At 43.2% G+C, this 24,628-nt stretch overlaps 1 protein-coding gene across 3 annotated transcripts in view; it reads left to right on the plus strand.

The window, feature by feature from the left end:
• The window catches only part of TRPC7 (transient receptor potential cation channel subfamily C member 7), a 151,954-nt gene that overhangs the window by 42,167 nt on the left and 85,159 nt on the right, over positions 1-24,628 (plus strand). For all 3 annotated transcript variants that reach the window (XM_027546432.1, XM_027546434.1, XM_027546435.1), the window contains exon 3: positions 7,585-7,767. In XM_027546432.1, the coding sequence (XP_027402233.1) occupies positions 7,585-7,767 (183 nt within the window). The remainder of the gene's footprint in view (positions 1-7,584; positions 7,768-24,628) is intronic.

Below are 24,628 nucleotides of genomic sequence, written 5' to 3' on the forward strand. Positions count from 1 at the left end.
AAAGAAGGCTGAGCCCCGAAGAATTGATGCTTTTGAACTGTGGTATTAGAGAAGACTCTTGAGAGTCCCTTGGACAGCAAGGAGATCAAACTAGTCAATCCTAAAGGAAATCAACCCTGAATATTCACTGCAAGGACTGTTGCTGAAGTTGAAGCTAAAATACTTTGGCCACCTGATGCAAAGAGCTGACTCATTGGAAAAGACCCTGATGATTGGAAAGATAGGCAAAAGGAGAAGGTGGCGGCAGAGGAGAGATGGTTAGATAACATCATCAACTCAATGGACATGAATTTCAGCAAACTCCAGGGGATGGTGGACAGAGGAGTGTGGTGTGTCCATGGGGGTCACAAACAGTAGGGCACTACTTAGCAACTGAACAATAACAACAATGAAGTTAAATGTATAGTTATCATATACTCAGCAATTCCACACCTATATATTTACCCTGAAGAACTAAAATTTTATCTTCATATAAGAACCTCTACATTAATATTTATAGAAGCTTCATTCATAACTGCCAAAAATGTGAACAACCAACTCCTTCAATGAGTGAACAGATAAACAAACTGATACATGCATGCAGTAGATCTGAAGTAAAAAGAAATGAACTATTAATACACACAACACTATGGATGAATCTCAAAGGAATCACACTGAGTGAAAGTAGCCAGTCTCTAAAGATTACATACTGTATGACTCCACTTATATGACATTCTGGAAAAGGCAGGACTCCAGGGCCTCTCGTCCCATGCCCAGCACAGCTACAGCTCATGGTCCCAAGAAACACTGCACTTGTAGCAGCTTCAAAACATTGAACCTGGACAAACTGACTGTTGTGCTAACGCCCATCCACGAGCTAGGAATGGCTGTCTCTTGTTTCTTTCTTTAAGAACAGACCTGAGTATGCCCTAGCAGGAGATTAAGTAATGAAGATGTGCATACAGCATTTCACTGAAACAGATGGCAATGTCTACACTGATATAACCTACACTGCTGGCTTTTGGATATCATCAACACTGACAAGACTAGAGAGAATTTCCATCTGACTCTGACACCAAGGGTCACTTAGTTGGTTCACTGTATTACTCCTAGAGAAGCCAAATATAAGTTGTACAAAATGAGAAAAGGCTTTATGGGTACAAAAAAAGATACCTCATTTGGTAAGCCATGATGGTGATACTATCCCTGGGAAGGGTTGGTATAATCACCAGAGATGAAAAGAAGTTAAGAAATTCAGAGTATCTTTTTAATGTATGGCTTATATATGAGTGAGAGAAGAAGAATCAAAGATTTCTCAAACATTTTGTGTTCACCACTCCATAAGCCAGTCTTGCTCCCAATCCAGTAATTAAAAACCATAAAAAAGCAACAGGTCAAGAGTTTGAAATCGATGGTCAAATTAAGGTGTTAATTCATTAAAATTGCCATTTACAGGCTTTATTTTTATTCTAAATTTTTATTTATTTTGTTATTTGTGTTATTTACTGTTAACTATACTAAGCATTTTACATTGTTTTGGTATTGCTTTCCCCAATCATTAAATGATATGTATGGTATTACAGATTAAAAACTGAGATACAGAAGAGTTATATGGCTTGTTGTATTTCCCACAACTGACAAGTAGTAAAAAAAAAAAAAAAGAAAAAGAAAAAGAAATTCAAACTCCAGGCCTTTCTGACTTCAAAACCTGTGCACTCATCTAGTACACTACAGAATCTGTTGAGTATTCAGATATCCATATCCCAGCTCATCCTTTATTTCTCCAAATTAATTGAGTGTCAGCCCCAATTAAGCCTCTAGTTTTAGTGTGCTAAGCAGAAGGGAACAGGCTGCCCACCAAGAGGCAATATGGTGAGAGGGAAGAGGACAGGATTGGGGTCAGACTGATCTGTCTTGAATCTTGGCTCTACCACTTACATTGCTATGTCACCTTAGACAAGTACACTGCTCCGACAGACTCAACAAGCATTTACTCAGTGCCTGTTATGTTCCAGGAAATGGTCTAAACATCTATTTTTGCTTTATTGACTATGCCAAAGCCTTTGACTGTGTGGATCACAATAAACTGGAAAATTCTAAACGAGATGGGAATACCAGACCACCTGACCTGCCTCTTGAGAAATCTGTATGCAGGTCAGGAAGCAACAGTTAGAACTGGACATGGAACAACAAACTGGTTCCAAATAGGAAAAGGAGTATGTCAAGACTGTATACTGTCACCCTGCTTATTTAACGTATATGCAGAGTACATCATGAGAAATGCTGGACTGGAAGAAACACAAGCTAGAATCAAGATTGCCGGGAGAAATATCAATAACCTCAGATATGCAGATGACACCACCCTTATGGCAGAAAGTGAAGAGGAACTAAAAAGCCTCTTGATGAAAGTGAAAGTGGAGAGTGAAAAAGTTGGCTTAAAGCTCAACATTCAGAAAACGAAGACCATGGCATCCGGTCCCATCACTTCATGGGAAATAGATGGGGAAACAGTGGAAACAGTGTCAGACTTTATTTTTTGGGCTCCAAAATCACTGCAGATGGTGACTGCAGCCATGAAATTAAAAGACGCTTACTCCTTGGAAGGAAAGTTATGTCCAACCTAGATAGCATATTCAAAAGCAGAGACATTACTTTGCCAACAAAGGTCCATCTAGTCAAGGCTATGGTTTTTCCTGTGGTCATGTATAGATGTGAGAATTGGACTGTGAAGAAGGCTGAGTGCCAAAGAATTGATGCTTTTGAAGTGTGGTATTGGAGAAGACTCTTGAGAGTCCCTTGGACTGCAAGGAGATCCAACCAGTCCATTCTGAAGGAGATCAGCCCTGGGATTGCTTTGGAAGGAATGATGCTAAAGCTGAAACTCCAGTACTTTGGCCACCTCATGCAAAGAGTTGACTCATTGGAAAAGACTCTGATGCTGGGAGGGATTGGGGGCAGGAGGAGAAGGGGATGACAGAGGATGAGATGGCTGGATGGCATCACTGACTCGATGGACGTGAGTCTGAGTGAACTCTGGGAGTTGGTGATGGACAGGGAGGCCTGGCGTGCTGCGATTCATGGAGTCGCAAAGAGTCGGACATGACTGAGCGACTAAATTGAACTGAACTGAACTAATGATATATCTGTGAACAAAACAGCAAAGATTCCTGCCCTCAATAAGCTTATATTCCAATGAAATATATGGACAATAAATATAATAAATAATATGTATAGATGTCATATAGTCATAAGTATTGTGAAGAAAACAAAGAAAAAGAAAAAAGGAAAGGTGAATGCAAATGGAAAAGAGTCACGATGTTTTTAAAAGCTACTCAAGGAAGTCTTCTGAGAAAGTGACATTTGAGCAAAGACCTGAAGAAGTTGAGAAATCTGTTCATGTAGATACCTGGGGAGAGACCATTACAAGAAGAGAATAGCCAGTACAAAGGTCTAGTCCATGTCAAGTGTGTTTGAAGAACAGCGGGGGGGGGGGGGGGGGGTGGGGTTGGCTGGAATAGATGGAGGGAGACAGAGAACCACAGCAAATCAGTGAATGAATGGAGAGGCTAGGCAACGTATGTCCCTACAGGACAGTATAATAAGCCTGCTTTTACTTTGAGGGGATGGAGAGCCATGGGAGGGTTTGAGCAGACCAGTGCCATGAACTAACTGCCTTTTCTAAATATCTTTCTGACTGATGTATGGAAAATAGACCATAGAAGACCAGGACATTAAGGAGGTCAGTTAAGAGCCTCTTGGTTAGTCTAAGCAAAAACTGATGGTTTAGATCAATATATATTTAGAAGGTATTGCTGGTGGGATCTGCTTCTAAATTGTATGTCAGGTTTAAGAGGAAGGGAGGAACCAAGGATAAATTCAAGATTTTTTTTGTCCTTGACAACTGATAGGTCAGGAAATATTAGTAAGGCAGAGAAGACTAGGTCCAGATTTAGTTTTATTGACTCTGACATGCCTATTTGGCATTCATGTGGAAATACCAGATGGCAATTGGATATATGACTCAAGTTCAGGAGAGAAGGCTGAGCTAAAGATATAAAATTTAAGTCATCAGCATATAGATAGTATCTAATGATCTTAGATAGGATCACTAAGGCAATGAGCATAAAAAGACAGGAGAATTCAAAGGACTGGGCACATCTATAGGACATTCTAAAACTAAGACATCAGGGACATGAGAATTAACCAACAAAGATGCAAAAAGTACTCATTCAGGAAGAAAAACCACAGAACAGTATGTTATGTTGGAAGCCAAGTGAGGAATGTATATTAAGGAAGAGGACGTGATCAGCTATGTCCAAGCACCTAACAGGTTCTGTAAGATGAGGACTGAGAACCAACCACTGGATTTAGCAACATGAAAGCCATGTGTGACCTTGACAAGAACAGTCTCAGTGGAAGCAATGGATAGAGTGTGAAAGTTTTGCTGAACAGGGTAGGAAGAACAGGGTAAGAAATATGTAAGGAGGGCAACTGTGAGTGTACACAAGTCTAATGAGTTTTTCTACAAAATGGAACAGAAAACTAGAGTAGGAATTGGCGAGGGAAGTAGAGTCAAGAGGAGTTTCTTATTAAGACAAGAAAACAGCAACACGTTTGCATACTAAGCCAGCAGAGAAAGGGAGAGATTAACAATGCAGGAAAGAGAAATGGAGAGCAGTACAAGGGACTGATATTAGGAGGAGGAGCTGGCCTTAGACAGAAGCAGGGGCAGTCCACCCAGAGGGAAGAGAGTCCACGAGCACAGATGTATGACAGCAAATGATGGGGACGATGTGAGCATGTGGAGCTTCTCTCCTGATGAGTTCTATTCTCCAAGTTAATGGAAACTAGGAGGGGGAGGAGGCTGGACAGCAGGGCAAGAGAGGCCTGAAATGCTTGCTTGCGATGGGAACACTGAGGACTACCTGAGGTTGGAGGGGGTGAGCTTACAGTGCAGGGGTGTGCTCTCCAGCCACATTCACTGAGCAGAGGCAGGGGCAGTGCAGCAGAGAGTCAGACTCAACCAAAGTCAGGCTTTAAGCCAGCAATGAGAACAAAACAAGAGGAGGGCAAGAGAACTGATGGGTGCAAGGATGATAATAAAGATTGCCCGCAAAACGGAAGCTCTGCGAGGGGGGAGACAGGGACCTGACAGGGCTGAAAACCAGTGAAAACATGGTATGGTCCATGGCTTGTAGGTTTGGTGAAATCATAGGATTACTAGAATTGGGGTTCCAGATGGAGAAAGCTGGACATATAGGAGGTGGTGGTCAGACAGAAGGAGACCTAAAGTTGGGGTCAGGGAGGAGCTTCAGTTATTGGGAATAACTAAGAGAATGAATGGCTGAGTTGGCACTGAGAATAACATGACTAAAGAAAACGTTATCATGGAAATACGAGGGCAGGGTAATGGGAAGGACATCTTCTTGGATACTGAAACCACCAAGAACAGCAGCAGCTGGGTGAGTGACAGTGAGACAGGAGGTAAAATCTTCGAGGAAAGTGAGAAAGTAGTCAGAAAGATGAGTGTCCAGTATAAGGAAAAGTGGGTCCAGCCTGTTAATTTATCTCTCTGAGTCTCGGTTTCCTCACTCATGAGTTGGAAATGCTGACGGTCCTTCTAACGCGTATTTTGTAAGGACTGAGTAAGGTGATACAGGTAGAACACCTGTCACCCAGTGGACCTGGCAGGCTTCAGTATGCCGGGATATGGAATTACTTAAAAGGGCACCTGTAAAATCTTGGGAGTATGTCGCACCTCTCCAACTAAAGGTAAAAAGTGTGGCTGAAAGGCTCACTGAGCTCAGGACTATCCCACCTTTCATAATCATCATAATTCCCCAGATGTGCGCCCATGGCTCTCACTCTCTGTGGGAGGCTGCGCCTGGCGTGACTGCAGCTATCCACACCCATGTCATCTCCATCTTCCTGCCAGGCTGGTTTCGTCTCTTCCACCCACATGCAGGCACCAGGTGCGCTGCCTTCCAGACTGTCTAATATAGAAGGCAAAAAGCAAACTAACTGTTTTGGCTCCCCTGGTGTTTCTCCCTGTTTCTTATGGCCCAGTTAGTAGAAGAGCCCAGGGAAGTGAAAGTCTCTAATGGTACCTTCCAAGTCTCTAATGGTACCTTCCATCCTGAACTGCACTGAACCCAGAAATGCACAGAGGCTCTGAGACAGCACAGTCTCAGTCGCCCGTGACAGTCTGCTGGAGCAGTCATCTTTCTACCCAGCATTTTCCAAACACCCTTATCCCTAAATTATATATAAAAATGAAGAGCAGCCGCTCTTGTAAGAACACATTTTCTTGATGCTTGTCCTTTTCTTAGCTATCAGTCACTTGCTTCTTTAACACAAAAGGACATTTTGATGCAGCACTGCTGCAAGGAGAAACAAATCATTAATTTAGAAAAATGGTGGCGTTTCTACAGTTTGCCATGCTCCCATCTATTTGCTGAGGAATCCGGGTTCTGGAAAAACAAAACTGCACTCCTGTTTACCAACTACTATTTATCACTCTCTGGGCTTTTGACATTGATTAACACTGAAAGTGACATTTGGCTCTGTGCTGCTTTCAAATAGACTCATTTCAACTAAGAAACCAATAAGAAACCCTATAGGGGAAAATATTTTTGGGGAGGAGTAGTTTGAGGGTGACATGAAACATTCTTCTGTCCAACATTTTGGATCATTATCTGGAACTGAAGCAGTGTGTTTTAAGGAGAGAGAGAAATCGGCACGTCACAAGGAAAGGCAGTCAGCCTTTCAAGATAATTCAGAAAGGTGTGCCTCGGGAGAAGAGAGAAACCCAGAGGCAATTCATTAAACAACAACAAAAAAGAGGTCAAGGTCTGAAAATGATTATTCAACAGGCAAGTAATTTAACATGCCATGATTTGCTGTACAAAAGGATCTGTGCTAAGGAAAGGATACTGTTAGATTTAAATTACATTTGATTTTTAAATTTATAAGCAGATTTTCCAGCACATTAAAAGAAAGCACATCTGTGTACATTTTTTTCCCTCCAAATTTAATCTATCAGCCATATCTTTCCAGCAAACTTCCTGCGTAGAACAGTTACCACCACAGATTGGTGGTAAGTGAGTGAAGTGATATTCCCATCAGCCTTAAAAGTACATCTCCTTATGACTCCCCCTTCAGAGCAGGCAAGGGGAATTGCTGCTTTCAAAGAGCCCAGGGTGGGCTTTGGCAGGCATCAGAATCACTCAGAGAACAAGGTTAAAAGGTTAACCTTTTAAGATTAAAAGACAGGTTAAAGACAGCTTCCTGAGTCTCATCCCCAGGAATTCTGAGTCTGTAAGTCTGCAGCAGGGACTGGGAATCACAGTTCTGGCACACCCAAGGTACTCTGATGCAGGTGGCCATGGAACACAGCCTGACAAATCCTGGCTTAGAGAAGATGTCCTCTAGACTACTGTAGCAAGAGAAACAGCCCTGCCTTCTGGTTCCAGCACATTCCCTGGTTCCAGAGCACTCTATTAAGCTCACACTTGGTGGACAGTTGCTGAACAACACTGCTGAGCTAGGCAAGCCCATCTGTGGGGTTCGGTGTGACACACCCCTGATTTCTCTTTATTCTGTTAGAACGATTACAGGAAGTTATCTATGCAATGCAAGGATTTTGTGGTGGGCGTGCTGGACCTATGCCGAGACACAGAAGAGGTGGAAGCGATTTTAAATGGTGATGTGAACTTCCAAGTCTGGTCCGACCACCACCGTCCGAGTCTGAGCCGGATCAAACTCGCCATTAAGTACGAAGTCAAGAAGGTAAGCTTCCCCACCTCTCCTGGCCTTCCTACCTCCAGGGTTGCTGGCCGACCTTTGTGCTCACACATATTTTGTTCCCACAAGAGGATGGTGACAATAGCAATTACCCAACCCACCTCTAGACAGGGGAACCTCCAGCCTTGCAGGACTGCTCAGAGCTCCCGCCTTCACCCCCAGCCCATCAGGAGAGAGAGATGATGATAGTCATTCTATGAACAGGCTTCGAGCCTGGAGAATAAAAGAGGGGATTTTCAGCCTCCAAACTACTGGCGAGGACTGGGTTACAGTGAATGCTGCCATCAGCTAGGAGGCCAATTCCCAAGTTTTCATGAAAAAACATACCCCTCAGTTCTTTCAACAGCACTTATTGAGCTTTCTCTGTGTGCCTGGGGACTTGTGTAGAAAATGCCTTCGTGCAGAGGCTTTGTGGGATCCATGGTTCTGGGTGGCTTAGAGGAAGTTCACTCTCAAGGCTTATGAAAGGCTTTAATAGGAAGCATGATTAGACTTCCAAAAGAGTAAGTCCTACCTCCTCAACCAACCTCAAGGTGTCTTTAATTGCCACTGGCACCCAGGAGCCCTCACACCCACAGTGGCTGGTCAGACTGAGGTCCTAAGGAGCAAGACTCAATTATAGTTCCACTCTGGATGTATTCTGGATTTTGTAGAATCTGCTCTTATATTAGATGACATCATTCATCCTGATGAAAACCGCAGAGCTCCAAAGATCTATGTGCTTCAGTACCAACTGTGCTTTCCAAAGAAGCAAAATGGCTGATCAGTCTTCAAGGGTTGTTTTTTCCCATCTATTTACAGGGTGACTACTGGGGGTATTCCCAATACCCCCAGATTGGCTTCTTGGCATTTTTCTTCTTGTCTGCTTATCTTAATTTGTGTGGAGTGAACCATTCTTCAACAACAGTATGTGGTATTCATCTAGAGAGAGCCTCCAAGTGTGATAAAAATCTTCCTGTCCTTTTAATTTTAATAATAATCAAAAATTCTAGGAAAAAAATCTCTTTTTTCAAACACTGTAAGTCCTGAAGATAAAATTGATAAACCATAGGAAAGGTAGCCTTAGATAAATATTCAAAAGCATAGAGCTATGGGAGGGGAGGAGTCAGGTTGTAGTTTCAAGTATGTACAACCCTACTGACCAAGTGCAGGGGGACTCACATTTTAGCTTATCTCAAGAGCTCGCTGAGACTGTTCACCAAAGTACAGCAAGGAAGCGTTTCCTGAAGGTGCTGAGATATTCACGGTCTTGGAGTTCAGAGACACCCTGCTGTAGACTGCTTGTTATGGTGATAACAGGCTTGAGTTTCTGGCATTTCCTTTCTTCCCCAAGCCGTGGTATTATCCTGTCTTCTAGCACAGAGTGAAAGGGGAAGATATATTTGACACCCCAAAGAAAAGAAGATGCTTGATATTTGTAGATTAACGTTCACAGTTTGGGCTCTTCACAAACAATCCCAGCAGCCCAGGAAATTCAAGCATTCACCATATTTCTAAAACATAAATTCAAATCTCTTAGCAAACCAGTCACTGAGGGTGAATCCTTCAGCTAGTCCAGAGTATGGCCGCCACTTCAGAGCCTATAATGTTCCTCCTCATTGTCAGCTATCAAGGACAAAATGGCCCTGGTGATGAGTGAGAAGAAAAAGTGAAACACTGTAAACGTGACAGTTTTGGTCAGAATAAAAAGGTTTTGTGAGGGAAATTATTTATTCTAGCGATATAAGGAGAGTCATAGAGGTCTCAAGAAATACCTATCATGAATGTCAAGAGTCTACTGCAGTCCATAGGCAGGAAGACGATAAATGACCTGCATAAAATGTCAACCTTGCTCCCTTCAAAAATCTCCAATAGGTAAATTCTCTCAAATCACAGATGCCATCGTGCTACATTGACTGACTCAGAGTTTTCCTTGACATTTATTCTATCATGAACTACCAGCAAAAATACCTAATATTTTAAAATCTTATTAATATTGTAATGAGATTTCATTTTTAATTTATGAACTTTAGCATGCTTGCATGGGCACAGTCTAACCCTGGGTCTTTTGAATTATGAAACGACCAGCACCAAGGCCTATTTACACCTGACATATATATGAGTCTTCAGGCTAGAATATAAAACCATAAAAAAAAGTCCTAGGACTTGCGATATATCAAATCAAACCATTAATTCAGTGATTAAAACAAACTAGTTATTCTTGGCAGTTCCATGAGCTGCTAATAGGTCTGACCTTAAAAAAACAAAAAAACAAAAAAAAAAAACCTATACATTCAATTTAGAGACCTTGAGTTACATAGAGTCAAAGAGATTTCTTTGCTTAAAGACATTATAGAGCATTGATCATGCACTGCTACTCTAAATGAAGACGAGTGCAATATGTATTACTGGACCACAATACTCTCTTTCTCATGGACCATCTGGTAAGACTGGTTTTCCATGTAACAGCCTCAATATTTATGAAATGCATAAATCTGAGTGGAATGGGTGCTGCTCTGTGGCTGGTACTGCACCTCAGATTACATCCTTCATCTGAAAGTTAGCCTCTCCTCAGGCATCACCCTAATATCTGGTCCTCTGGCTACCTCAGCCATAACGTCAGCCTCCATGAGATAAAGACAATTATCCCACCATGATACAAAGGAAAAAAGGATGAAGAGAGTGTCAGGAGATTTCTAGCATGATTCTTACATTTAATGGCCACACGGTCTTGGATAAGTCCTTGAAGCTCTTTGGGCCTCATTCCCCTTCCGAAAAATAGGTGTATAAGCTTTTGCTTCACAGGATTTTCTATGGAACTCATATGAGAGGAAATGCTCTGTAAACTGAAAAGGTCTCCTCAAGGAAGCTCCTCAAGGAAGCATCATCGTTGTCAATCAGCAATGCTCCCCCTTCTTTGGAACTGGAGGGGTTCTTTTATCCCTAGAAACACCCTCTAGCTTATCCTTTGTTATCTCCCCAACTCTTTGTGACCCCATGGACAGTAGCCTACAAGTTTCCTCTGTCCATGAGATTTTCCAGGCAAGAGTACTGGAGTGGGTTGTCATTTCCTTCTCCAGGAGATCTTCCCAACCCAGGGATCGAACCCAGGTCTCCAGCATTGCAGGCAGATGCTTTACCGTCTGAACCACTAGGGAAGCCCATTCTATCTTCTAGAATGCTAGAAATGTCCCCCTGGGGAAGGACATCATCCCTATAGCCTACAACTCCTCTCCCAAAGACCAAAAGGCCTTGTGAGGATATGGTTGTTCTCCATGACTTCTGCCTTAATAAGGGGACTCAGCATCCCCACTGTGTTAGAAAGGCAGTGTTGGAGAAGTGGGTTAGTGGGTACCCTTATAGGTTAATCACTGTCCAACCACTCATTAATGGGGTCACTTAGGTTATGCAGTATACATATACAGTATACATACAGGCCTTCATCTTCTCCCCCACAGTCGATCTGGCTGTCTCCTCCATTTCTATCTTTGTCCCCCGGGAACTATGCATAAATGTCCTTCTTAAAGACTCTCCTCTCCCCTTGCAGAGCAACTCTAAATAAATGCTTAGGGACTTTGAGCCTCACCAACTGGAAGGACCTAATCAGTCTCTGAATCCATTCAGGTTCAGTTGGGCCTAGGCTACATCCGTAAAGAAAGCCCATTGTCTGGCACATGGTCACTGCTGAGTGACTGGTCAAAGAGACTGAGACACAATCCTTAGTGCTCCTTTTAACATGTCCAACTGAAGACTCACATCTGGGCCCTTCACTCGCATCCCCCACCCATCTCTCCTCTTTATCACTTCATTTCTAGTCTTACAGGGATGCTGTTTTCCTTTCTTCCCCCTGTGTCATCTCTTCTTTCTTCCTGACTTCAGGTCTGCCTTGATGAGGATCAGGTAAATCTCCATTCACTCTAAGAACTTTGTAGGCATGGGCCTTCCCAGCTCAAAGTGCCCATGGACAGTGAGACAAGAGACCCAGAATGTCCTACTATGCAGAAGAGAGACCTTAACTCCACCTGTAGGAGAGATGCAGGCCCCCTTGGACATAATTAAGCAAAAGACTGCTACAAAAAAAAAAAAAAAGAAACAAATGAATATTTTGTCCAAAATTATATTAGTGTCATTGCAGAAAGCATGTCTATTATTAGGCAATATCACCAATAAGGGTGGTTCATTTAACCGGACAAGTTGTTTTAGCCCCAGTCTATGAGCCCTATAGTCGCTGATTAGCCTGCCAAGGACCCTGAGGAAAGAAAGACACAATCTTGCCCTTAAGGAGCTATCAGTGCAGTGGGTAAGGTACAGATAGATATGCTATGACCATAAAAGCAACAGCTTCTGTACTCAGCTAGCTGAACAAAGTACAGTTCAGAGCAGTCACCTTTTTCGGACTTCCAGGTGGCCTTCAGTTCTAGCCTCTTGACACAAGGCTTGATTTGAAGGATGTAATCATGGTCCTTCCAACTTATGAGACCCACCCACTCTTCTCTAGAAGTAGCTCCACTCAGCTGAGCTTCCAGATCCCAGAATTTCAGAGGTATCCCCCGCCAGACTCTGCCAAGCTCCTGGGTGAGTCTTAGCCCAGAAATCTAGTATCACATAAAATAAAGACCTAGAATAGGACCATGGAAGATGGAGAAGACTGCAGGTAGAACCCTCACTAGCCCCACTTAGTAACACTGTTCCCTTTTGCTTCACTCAGCATGTTATACTAAGGAAATAATACCCCCTGTGACCTGCATCCACTGGCTCACATCATTTCACTAGCGTTTCTGATGTCTACCACACTACCAGCTCTGAGTCCAGCACTGGAGAGACTGAGAAGCCCCCAAGCCTTTCCCTTGAGGGGTACACGGCAGCAATGGATAGAGATGTGTGAACAAAGGATCACCATCCTGTCTGAGCAAGGTACACAGGATTAAGAAGGAGGTGGCATGGGGGTCAAAGGAAGCACTGACCAGCTCAGTCTGGACATATGAAGAAGTTTCCCAGAAGTGGACATACTTGAAGTGGGGCTTAAAGGATGAGAGGTGCTGGATGGGATGGGATGGCAATTTAGGTAGAGAGAGGTGAAAGCTGAAAAGCCACAGACACCTAAGAAAGAGTGGCACATTTAGGAAAGAAACATGTTTATAGGAGGATGTGACTGAGGCTATAGTACTGTGGGAAAGAAACAAACTGGAAAGCTTGTCAGAAGCAGATCCTCAAGGGTATTACATGCCATGCACAAGCCCTTGGGCCTTATCCTGCCAGCACTATCCTATAGAATTTTCTATGATGATGGAAATGTTTCCTGCTGTCTAATATGGCAGCCACTACTACATATAGCTACTTAGCTTGAAATGTGGTTAATGTAATTATGAAACAGAATTCTTAATTTTTCATTCATTAATTAAAATTTCAATAGGCAATTGTGGCCAGTGGTTACCGAACTAGACGGTATGATGGTATGTCCTCATTCATGCAGTCAACAAGTTTGCACTGAGTGACTATAAAGCATGCTGTGCTAATCACTGAGGACGTGTTATAGTGACTGGAATTGACATGAGGCTAACCATTGTGAGGAAGACATGCACGCTAAGTCGCTTCAGTCGTGTCCGACTCTGTGCGACCCATGGACAGCAGCCCACCAGGCTCCTCTGTCCACAGGATTCTCCAGGCAAGAATACTGGAGTGAGTTGCCTCTTCCTTCTCCAGTATTACTCAAAACATCACACAAAAAAATTGTAATATTCCAACTGAAATAGTGTTACAAAACACAAACATGACTTTACAACTTCTAAAGACAGATACCGGAGAAGGCAATGGCACCCCACTCCAGTACTCTTGCCTGGAAAATCCCATGGACGGAGGAGCCTGGAAGGCTTCAGTCCATGAGGTCACTGAGGGTCGGACACGACTGAGCGACTTCAGTTTCACTTTGCACTTTCATGCATTGGAGAAGGAAATGGCAACCCACTCCAGTGTCATTGCCTGGAGAATCCTAGGGACGGGGGAGCCTGGTGGGCTGCCGTCTCTGGGGTCACACAGAGTCGGACATAACTGAAGTGACTTAGCAGCAAAGACAGATACAACCTAACTGGGGAAGTCAATAAAGACTTCTTGGAGGAACTCATGACAAAAGTTAACCAGAGGTGGGGAGGGTATTTCTGGCAGAAAAAAAAAAAACATGTTCAAAGCTGTTCAGAGCATGCACAAAGGCCCTGTGGTGAGAAGAAATACAGCATATAAAAGGAACTGAAAGAAGGTGAATGTGGCAGACTCAGAGGCATGAGGAAGAATGGGGAGTGGGGTGAGTCTAGAGGGGCAGACAGGAACCAGACCAGACAGAGGCTTGTAGACCAGGCAAAAGGATTTTGTTTTTGTTCCTTTTTTAGGAATAACAGGAATCCATTCGAGGATATTAATCAAGGTTGTTGTAAAGATTAGGACAGAAAGCCTCTGAGAAATGCTGGAAGGCAAAAAGGGTAGGTGTGGATGCCACGTAATTGTTAAGCAAAAGGGACAGACTATTAATCAAGGCAGGTGAAGTTACGCTGTGTTAACAAGCAAAACCAAAGCTATATGGGCTGTTAACCAGAAAAAAAAATTTATTTATCGCTCATCACTGGACAGCAAGGAGATCAAACCAGTCAATCCTAAAGGAAATCAACCCTGAATATTCATTGGAAGGACTGATGCTGAAGCTGAAACTCCAATACTTTGGCCACCTGATGCAAAGAACTAACTCATTGGAAAAGACCCTGATGCTAGGAAAGATTGAAGGCAGGAGGAGAAGGGAGGGACAGAGGATGAGATGGTTGGATGGCATCACTGACTCGATGGACATGAGTTTGAGCAAGCTCCGGGAGTTGGTGAAGGACAGGGAAGCCTGGATTGCTGCAGGCCATGGGATCGCAAAGAGTCAGACACGACTGAGTGACTGAACAGCGACAACAATAATCGCTCATCCTACTTCCATCTTGCAACAGAATTCAGAGGAATTCATTCAGGAACCGAAAATGATAGAATAGCCACCACCTCAAATATTTCCATCCTGCCAAAGGGAAATCCAGCCCTGGAGGGTCTCATATCAGCAATTAAACACTTCCACCTGGAAGGGACATACGGTGCTTCTGCTTACAACTCAGAGACAGCAATTAGTCACATAACCCTCCCTGCCGTAAGCAGGGCCAGAAAGCATTGAATATTCCTGTCATGCATTTGAAAGGAGAAAAATAAAGGAGCTATTTGGTAAATAGCACTAAAGACCACCAACAGGAAAAAATTTGAGGAAATTCATATGAAGAGCATCTTCATCTCTGTAAATAGGAAGCAGAATCACCCTCTGAAGTAGAAGGCAGCCTGAAAAAAGAAAAAAAAATTTTAAGGTTTGGGAAGGGAATTCTCTGGTAGTCCAATGGTCTTCCAATGCAGAGGGTATGGGTTCAATCCCTGCTCAAGCAGCTAAAATCTCATATGCCTTGTAGCCAAAAAACATAAAACAGAAGTAATACTGTAACAAATTCAATAAAGACTGAAAAAAAATGGTCCACATTGAAAAAAAGTGTCTTAAGAAAAGTTTGGGAAAAATTCTGTAGGTGATGGGAGAGAGAGCTGAACAACAGAGCCAACAGTTCAGCCAACATTAGAGATTATACATTATTTGGCAACAGCCTGTGTTCTTAAAAAAAAAAAATGAAAAATTTCTACAAAAAAATGGAAACATACGAAGTCAATGTCCTCCACGAACCTCAATTCCCTGCTGTGAACCTCAAGATTCTTTCATGGACATGGAGCCCAGAAGTACACAAAATGTGCCCACAGGGCACAGCACACAAGTTTCCTCAGGGAATGCCAAGGTGGGAGGAACAAGCTCAGAGGGGAGAGGCATGGTGGGGAACATCCCACCCACATCACTGCCCTGTCTAAATCTGGGCCAGGGCCTCTAACAACACCAGAAGTCCCTTTTGCTTCTTTCTTCAAAAATTCACCATCTTGTGCACATTTTACAGTTCTGCCGTACGTGGGCCCATTATTCCACCTGGAAAAACTCCCATGAGAAGATGACAGAAACTGTTGCGTAGCAATTTATAGTGGCCAGGAGTGTACCTGCTCACATCCTCCACTTACTAAATATGTGGCATTAGTAACTCAAAGGTACTTAATCAGCTGGCTGGCAGGAGCCCTGTGGATAAGGCGGATGCTCCTCCAACCCTCAAGAGCCTCCTGGTCTAAATCTGTGCTGGGAGAGACCATGAGGCCCAGCAGCAGATGCACAACTGACTGAAACCCCTTCCCCTAGTGTGGTGACCCCCGGCAGGGACACCAGAGAGGGCAGCTGACCTCTACTGAGGTTCAGAGTCATTTCCTCCGTCTGCAGAGAGCACAGGGAATGTGCGGACACCAGGGTTTTCTAAAGGACGTCTGAGAGGCCAATCAGACACTCAAATGCTCTGAGCAGACTTTCTCCCGCTGTGTTTTCCTGCTGAGGCATCATTGCGAGCAGATGCTCAGAGTTAAGAAGACCAGAACTGTCACAAACACAGTCTGGCTGGTCAGACACCACCCCAGACTGTGCTGCAGGATGCCCAGGAGCTGTCAAACGCTATTGGAATCCACTGGTATAGAAAACATCAATCAGCGTCCTCTCTGGGGATTCTTCTCAGCGCTTTGGAGGTCCTAGCCTGGTCACACAGCACAAAAATGACCAGCGTCCATTCATCTCTTGGCTCAGAGGGGCTATCTTTGGCCTTGGAAAAGCAGTTTTGTTTTTCTCAAGCAGCAACCTTAAGAAGGACTAATGCAAGTATGTGTACCCCTTTTCTTCCTGGAAAAACTCTCAAGAGAAGAAAAATAAGTGCTGTTGGGCAGCAGCTTACTGTTGTGGCTGGAAACCTGACCACATATGTGGGACCACAAATCCAAAGTCCTTCATTTACCAAACAGATGGCTTTAGATATTTCATCTCCGGGGCTCAGTTTTCTATTCTATACAATGGGAACAAATAACAGTACCTATTAAATAATAATCTATGTTTACCAATATAGCTTTATTGGGGGGGGGCTCCAAAATCACTGCAGATGGTGACTGCAGCCATGAAATTAAAAGATGCTTGCTTGGAAGAAAAGCTATGACAATCTAGACAGCATATTAAAAAGCAAAGACATTACTTTGTCAACAAAGCTCCACTTAGTCAAAACTATGGTTTTTCCAGTAGTCATGTATGGATGTGAGAGTTGGACTATAAAGAAAGCTGAGCACCGAAGAATTGATGCTTTTGAACTGTGGTGTTGGAGAAGACTCTTGAGAGTCTCTTGGACTGCAAGGAGAACAAACCAGTCAATCCTAAAGGAAATCAGTTCTGAATATTCATTGGAAGGACTGATACTGAGGCTAAAACTCCAATACTTTGGCCACCTGATGCAAAGAACTGACTCATTGGAAAAGACCCTGATGCAGGGGAAGATTGAAGGCCAGAGGAGAAGGGGACAACAAAGGATAAGATGGCTGGATGGCATCACTGACTCAATGGACTTGAGTTTGAGCAAACTCCGGGAGTTGGTGATGGACAGGGAAGCCTGGTGTGCTATGGTCCATGGGGTCACAGAGTTAGACACGACTGAGTGACTGAACTGAACTTAATATACTTAGAACACAGTACATAATGTTAGCTAATAGAAACTATATGCCATGTTGTTCTTACAAGCAGAACCTATCCATAGGACAAAACCAGTTTTTCCCAACCTCAGCACTATTGACATTTGGGGCCACATGATTCTTCACCATGGGCCCTGTCTTGTGTATCTCAGGATACTTAGCAACATCCCTGGCCTCTGTCTACTAGGTGCCAGTAGCACCCTCCTCGCAAGTCGTGTCAACCAAGAAGTCTCCAAGACATGGTCTCTAAAATCCCTGGGGGAAGGCGTGGAGACAAAATCATTCCCTGTTGAGAAACTCTGGGATGATTTTTGGGATCAAGGCTATAACCCCTTCACTGTAAACCACTGAGCGCAGGAACTGCAGTTCTCCGAGGATGCACGGCATTTGTAGACCAAATAGATCAAAACCAAATGCAGTGTACCTCTCTGGAACAAACTAAGTTCTCCTACTTAGCTGCACAAAGGAACCACCTGGCTACTTTGTAAAAAACAGCTATGTCAGTGCCCCAGCCACAGGGCTTCTAATCCAGTTCTCCTGGGTGGGAGCCCAGAGATTGTGGTTTTTGAAAGACTCTCTAATGATTCTAAATTTTGTAAAGACTGAGTTCCTGGTAGGTGGGACCTCTCATGCATCTTGGTCTCTGAAGACAGAACTAGTACTCCCTCTGCACATAATAATGTGCAGGCTGTGTGGTGAGCAGATGAATAGACAGATGGGAGTACAGTACCAAGACACAGGTCTTACTGCACTCCAGACATCTGTAATTCCCCTTATGACCAAAAATCCATACAACAGAATTCAGCTGATGTTCCAGGCTGGCCTGAGAATATGGGGCCATCATCCCATTCCCTCTACTGCTCGCCTGTGTCCCTTCTGGGTTTGTAACTCTGGAAAAGAGCTCTGACTGCAGAGAAGCCCTAACAGTGGTTCATGGCCTGGCAGTCTCAGGGATAGAGAAGAGTGGTGGGTGGCTTCAGGGTGGACCCACATGTCAGGGAGAGTAGTGGGGCCTCTGTCCTCCATAGGGGAGCTCAGATCACTAAAGAGCTCCAGACTGGGTCTGAGGAGCACTCCTCTGCTCCCTGGCCTGAGTTTCTGACCTGCCCCCACACCGTGCCTGGCTCAGCTTTGAGATGAACAAGCAGAGCACCCAATGCGTCCTCTCTGCCCTTCCTCAGGCCTGCTGCGATCTCTTACACAGCTTTCTCTAGAGAGCAAATACTACTGCACAATTGCAAAAGAGATTTCAGTTCCTCCAAGTCCACACAACCAGACAAGAAACTACTGTCTTTTTGGCTATTTTGCTGCCTTTTGTTCAGTTCTTCGAATATATAAATATTTGCATGAAAGGATAATCCTTTTAAGCATTTTTCTTCTTCTCGGAGCCATGTAACCTTAGCTTGTGGGCCTTGCCTTATGCCCATCATGAACTGCATCTGTTAAGGTATTCAGAAGCTGATTATTTATTACATTCTGATTTAGGGGCTAACAAGAAGAAAGGAATTGGAGGAGCACTCAAGGAAGGAATATAAATCCCCACTGCCTCCAAGAAATAGATGCAAACCAGATGCATTTACTAGCCAGCCTGTCTTGTGGAAAGGACAAAAGCAATTTTCAAACTGTCACCTTTATCCCAGAGTCTAATAGATCTTAGAAATTAGTCACCACCACCCCCCACCCAAGGACCTGTAACTAACTCGAGTAATTAAGCTCAAGACCAACTACACATTTCTGTCTCATTATTTCTGTACTAAATGCTCATATATGGATTCAGAGTCTTAATGAGCATTTGATCTGTTATATATTCCTCCCATTATATACCATAATGCATTACTCTTTTATTAACATTCATCTGCCTAAGGTCACTTGCAAATTTCTTGATGGAAGGGGAGTTTTGTGAGTATAATTGTGAATAAAAATCTTTACTTAATAGAGATGCTTTGATTATATAATCCAAGCCTTAGTCCTATCTTGTCTGGATTACTACAGCAGCCTCCAGCTGACCACCTGCCTCTGCCCTCACCGCCCCCCGCCCACCTTCTCCTCACCAACACACACAAGCAGCAGTCAGAGAACTTTCTGAAATAGACCTCATCAGTCCCCACTTAAATATTCTACCTAAAAGTGAACAAGAAAGGCACAGTCCCTGCCTCCAGGGAGTTCTGAGTCTAATAAGCATCACTTCCAGAAGCAGAGTTGGAGACAAGGGTTCTTGTGCAAGTGAGAAGCCTGCAATGAAAGGCAGAAGCAGTCTGCGGTAGGAGTAGCTAAGCTGAGGTGTGGTCTCAGTGAAGCCTCACTGAGGAGCCCTGCAGGCGTGTTGCCATGGGACTCCTTCTCTCATCAGTCACTCTCCATCGCCATGCCCTCTCTTAGAGTAAATATCATTTGTCACTTATTTACTTGTTTACTATTTCCCTCACCACAGTAAGCTCTATGGTGGCAGCTCTCCACTGTATTCCTAGCCTAGAGCAGACCCAGGCAAGTAGAATATTCTCAAAAATATTTACTAAATAAGTGATTTACTGAATGAGTTTTCCTCCAGTTTTTAGTTTTCTCAAATATAGCAAAACCCCATGTTTAAGGTGAGATACATTCCTAAAAGCTGTTGAGGAAATTCTCAGGATACTCTTGAGAAATAAAATGAGATGAACAGGAAATGAGCCCATGATGATCTGCTACACATTAGGCATTATTTGTCTCATTCCTAAACTCCTACAACTATGGGCACAGAGTCCATGGCAACTCAACAGCATGATTAATGGCCTTATTTTATTTAAAAATGAAAAGAAAGAAAGGCCATTTAAATACAAAATACCATTGTTTGATTAATACAGTTAATAGTAATTTGGCCAGCAAGCTGCATCCTGAAGAAATTACAAATCAATTAATCTTTTTATACTTAGTATTCCATAATAAAACCACCGGATATATCATCATCTGACTGCTTTGCTTGCTCTCTTCTCTGGTAAGGTGTTAGCTCTTCCTGAACTCACAAGGCAGACTTGTGAGCCTGAAGGAGGGAATAATCATGTGACGCCTATTATCAGCTAAATCTGTAGACATTAAAAAGCTAAGACCCCAGTCCCTGTCATCAGAAGCTTACATCCTCAAGGGTTCCACACCTCTGAGTCCAGTCCTTTGTCTAACAAGAAAAGGAAAGATTCATTCAGGCCAAAAGTGTTGTGGGAAATCCTCACAGAGGCAGAGGAGGCAGATGCTTAGTCAGACCTTAGTCAGAGGGATTCCAGATGGAGAAAACAGTGGAGCAGAGGACAAAGCTGTGATAATGTCTGCAGAATCAGAGGTGGTCAGGTAAAGGCGCAGGGGAAGAGAGGCTGTGGTAGAGGGGACCAAAGCGGGGCTAGGATCGGGGGAGCGGGAGGTTAGGAGTTGAAGGAAGTACAACCCACTGGGGAAGCAGGGCCACCTCTGATGGGCTGTGCAGAAGTCGTGCTGAAATGCACAGCCTTCATTCTGTAATGGAAAGGGGATCCTTGAGTTGTCTTTGCAGTTTACCTTCACAATTTTACTTATTATACAAATAGCATTTTAACAAGAAGAAGAACATTTAAAAGGAAAAGAATAGTCTACAGTTACATGCCCCACATATCAATTGCTTTTGTTTACATCTTTCCCATTCTTTGCCTGAGTAGGCACGTATTTACATACTTACAGCTATAGGGTAAATAATCTTGTGACTGAATTTACCTAGCATGAGAAAATAAATATTTTTCTATTTTTTATTTAATTATCATGTTTATGTCAACATAAGATTGATATATCATTCTTTCAATCTTCTCTATTGATAAACATTCACTTTTTATATATTTATATTTTACTCCATATATTTATGGAGTAAAATATATATATATATTTACTATATATTTATTTATAGTAAATATATATATTTACTATATATTTACCATAATATCCATATATATTTCATCTCCATATATATCACTTTCTTTCCTTCTTTTCTGTTATTTCTGAGAATTGGGTTTCTGACAATGAGGCCATTGTGTCACAGATGTTTGTGAAACACACTGCAAAATTATTTTCCTGGAGGGCTACACCATTTTTCAATGTCAAAAATATTCTACAACTAAACTGGCTTCATCAATACTTTGAAGCATTATGTATCATTAGGATTTTTCCTCTAAGAGATGTAAAGTACTATCTTAGGCAAATTTTAAAATTCATTCCTCTGGTCACCAGGCAGATGAGCATTTTCTATGTGAATTCCCCCTGTGCACAGCCACTCATTATACCACACCACCAATATCCTTTAGTGTTTCCATGCTGAACCCTTGATCTTTTCCGTATTGATGTGGATGGCTCCTGAGCAATATAGAACTTTTTACACATTTGTGGCCAAGTCAGTGGTCTGTCAGGACTGTAGGTGGCCTTGCTTCCATAAGACAGTTCTAGGAGCACGATGATGTTTATACGAGAACAAGGACTAGCTAAGATGCTTCTGGAGGAGTCCAGGGGTTCCAGGGGAGGTGATGAGGGCCTAAATATAACAAGGCAGTAGCTATGATCAATAAAGATGGAATCTGTACAACTGTTACTTTGGAGGTAAAAAAATAGGACTTTGTAATCCATGGCACAAGCTCAGCCTAGAAGCTTCTGTAGGAGTCTACCAAAGGATAAATTGCTTTACTCGGATTCTAAGTTGCCCTAATAGAGACTTCATTTAGGTGAGGGATGGATCTGGAGGCTCTTTAGGAGCTTGGAGGATTCTGGAGAAGAATGGAATAGCTCAGAGCCCACATGGATGGAGGAAGGACTGGACAGAGGGCAAGGAACGAAGAACCAGGAAGGACCCAGAAGGTAAGGCGAGGAGATACTCAGAAAGAGGGCATGCAGAACATCTTAGAGACGCTCTCTGGCATTGAGTGCCAGTCCTGTTCCCGCTCACCATTTGCATGCTGCATCCTCAGAGCAGTCTCAGTCATCTTTTCCCTATTTTAATGACAAAGGAAACAAGGCCCAGAGAGGGATAACAAGTCACTGAAAACGAGGCAGCTGGTAAGCAGCAGGCAGGGAGTTCAACTTACACACCTGGTCCCAAAGCCTGTGCTCTTAACTACCACAATGTGCTGGGACCCTCAGGACTAAGACCAGCTCTCTTGGCCTAGGAGGCTGTGAGTGGGTTCCCCAAAGAGGAAGACAAAGGGAGACAGTAAACCCAAAGAACTGGACACCCTTGCTCAAGTCCACACGCCCTGTGCATGAAGGCAGAGCAGCACAAGAAACTGGAGGAGGGGTCTGGCTACATAAGCTACCATGGCCAGGATCTCCAGGGATACTCACCCTCTCTCCAGATCCTCAGCTACCCCTTCCCATCCAGTTTCCCCAGATTATTTTCAGGGGATGCACAATAACACTTAATTTTCTAAGGAAGGACCCTCATTCAATGGGCAGAAAGGAAATTTTTTAATGTTTGCTCATTCAGAAGCTGCTTTTAGTGACCATCAGGCTGAAATTTAGTAAAATTAAGACCCATTAGGGAGGATTTATAAAAACAAAGTTCCAACAACCAAATCCATTAGCACTAGTTATAGGTCTTTAGCTGATAATAGACCACTGCCCAGAGAAAACTGACATGAGGGTGGGAGGCCCATCCATATACAGACCTGTAAAGGTCTATTATAATTGTGTATTCATAAACAGTACACACGTATCCTAAAGGGTATATTACATGGTTGTGAAAGACTCCTTCCTGAAATAACTGACTCCCTTTCAGATAATCAAAGCACTGAAAACCAGACCTTTCCACATGACAGGGAAAAAATACTTTGTGTGCAGCAGTAGTTAGAGTTATGAGCTGTGGCATGAGACAGCTGGGGTGAGCCTGGGCAAGTCACTTAAGCTTGCTTTTCCTTCATCTGTAAAGCAGGGTAATAATACTTGCTTACAAATTTCCAGTACATAGTAAGCATTGGATAAATGTGGGCCACTAGCACATTACAACGGAGAAGGCAACGGCACCCCACTCCATGTTCTTGCCTGGAGAATCCCAGGGACGGCAGAGACTGGTAGGCTGCCGTCTATGGGGTTGCACAGAGTTGGACATGACTGAAGCGACTTAGCAGCAGCAGCAGCAGCAGCACATTACAAATGTTATCTTTCAGGAGTTACTCTGATCTGTAGCAGGTACTAGTAGTGAGGAACTGGCTGCATGTTACCTGGTTGGCAGGCAAGGCACAGCTCACTCCAAGTTGTTATATACAATTACTAGAAAAAAAAAAAGTTATCTAACTATAATCTGTTCTGACAGTATTATTATTATATTATTAAAATGTTACATATTATACATGTATGTATAAACAATGTTAAGTATGCAATTAGTAAAGAAACACGTACAACCAGTATGAATTTGCTTCATGACTCTCTCATCTTAACTGCTACTTGGTACAGATGAAGCTCTGGAGTGAGAGTGCCTAAGCACTTCACATCCTGGCTGTGTGATCTTATACAAGTCACTTAGCCTCTCTCATGCCTCTTTCCTCATTTGAAGGAAAAAAGAAAGCTAATCATTATATCTATGTCTTAGGATTACTGTGAATATTAATCATTTTAAAATGTTTGGTACATCATAAATGCTCAATAAATATTGGCTTTTATCAATTTTTCTAAAACATGTCAAATCTAAGCCAGTGTCTCCTACCGGGGCTTCCCAGGTGGCTCAGTGGTAAAGAATCCCCCTACCAATGAAGGAGACACAGGAGACTGGGGTTTGATCCCTGCATTGGGAAGATCCCCTGGGGAAGGAAATGGCAACCCACTCCAGTATTCTCCCCTGGGAAATGCCATGAACAGAGGAGCCTGGTGGGCTACAGTCCATGGGGTCACAAAGAGTCGGATCCAACTTAGCAACTGAGCATGCACACATGTCTCCTACCCAGGCTGCCAGGATATCCTGCCTCAGTCAGTCCAGGGCACCCTCCTCTGTGTCATATCACGGTCCTAAAGACTTACCTGTGCACCCAAAGAGGGCTCTTGGCCTGTGCCCGTCTTTGTGTGGACACTCCTGAAACCCCTAACACCCACTGACCACCTCCATCTGTCCACAAGCTGTGGCTCAATCTTATTCATCCAACACTTTGTTTTTTGAGCACTGTATCCTGGATACTATAGCCAGTACAGGGAATACAATAATAAAAACAAAACAGACAAGAATCTCTGCCTTCATGGAGGTTCCAGTAAAGCA

The sequence above is a fragment of the Bos indicus x Bos taurus genome, chromosome 7 (genome assembly GCF_003369695.1).
Source record: "Bos indicus x Bos taurus breed Angus x Brahman F1 hybrid chromosome 7, Bos_hybrid_MaternalHap_v2.0, whole genome shotgun sequence".
Lineage (NCBI taxonomy): Eukaryota > Metazoa > Chordata > Mammalia > Artiodactyla > Bovidae > Bos > Bos indicus x Bos taurus.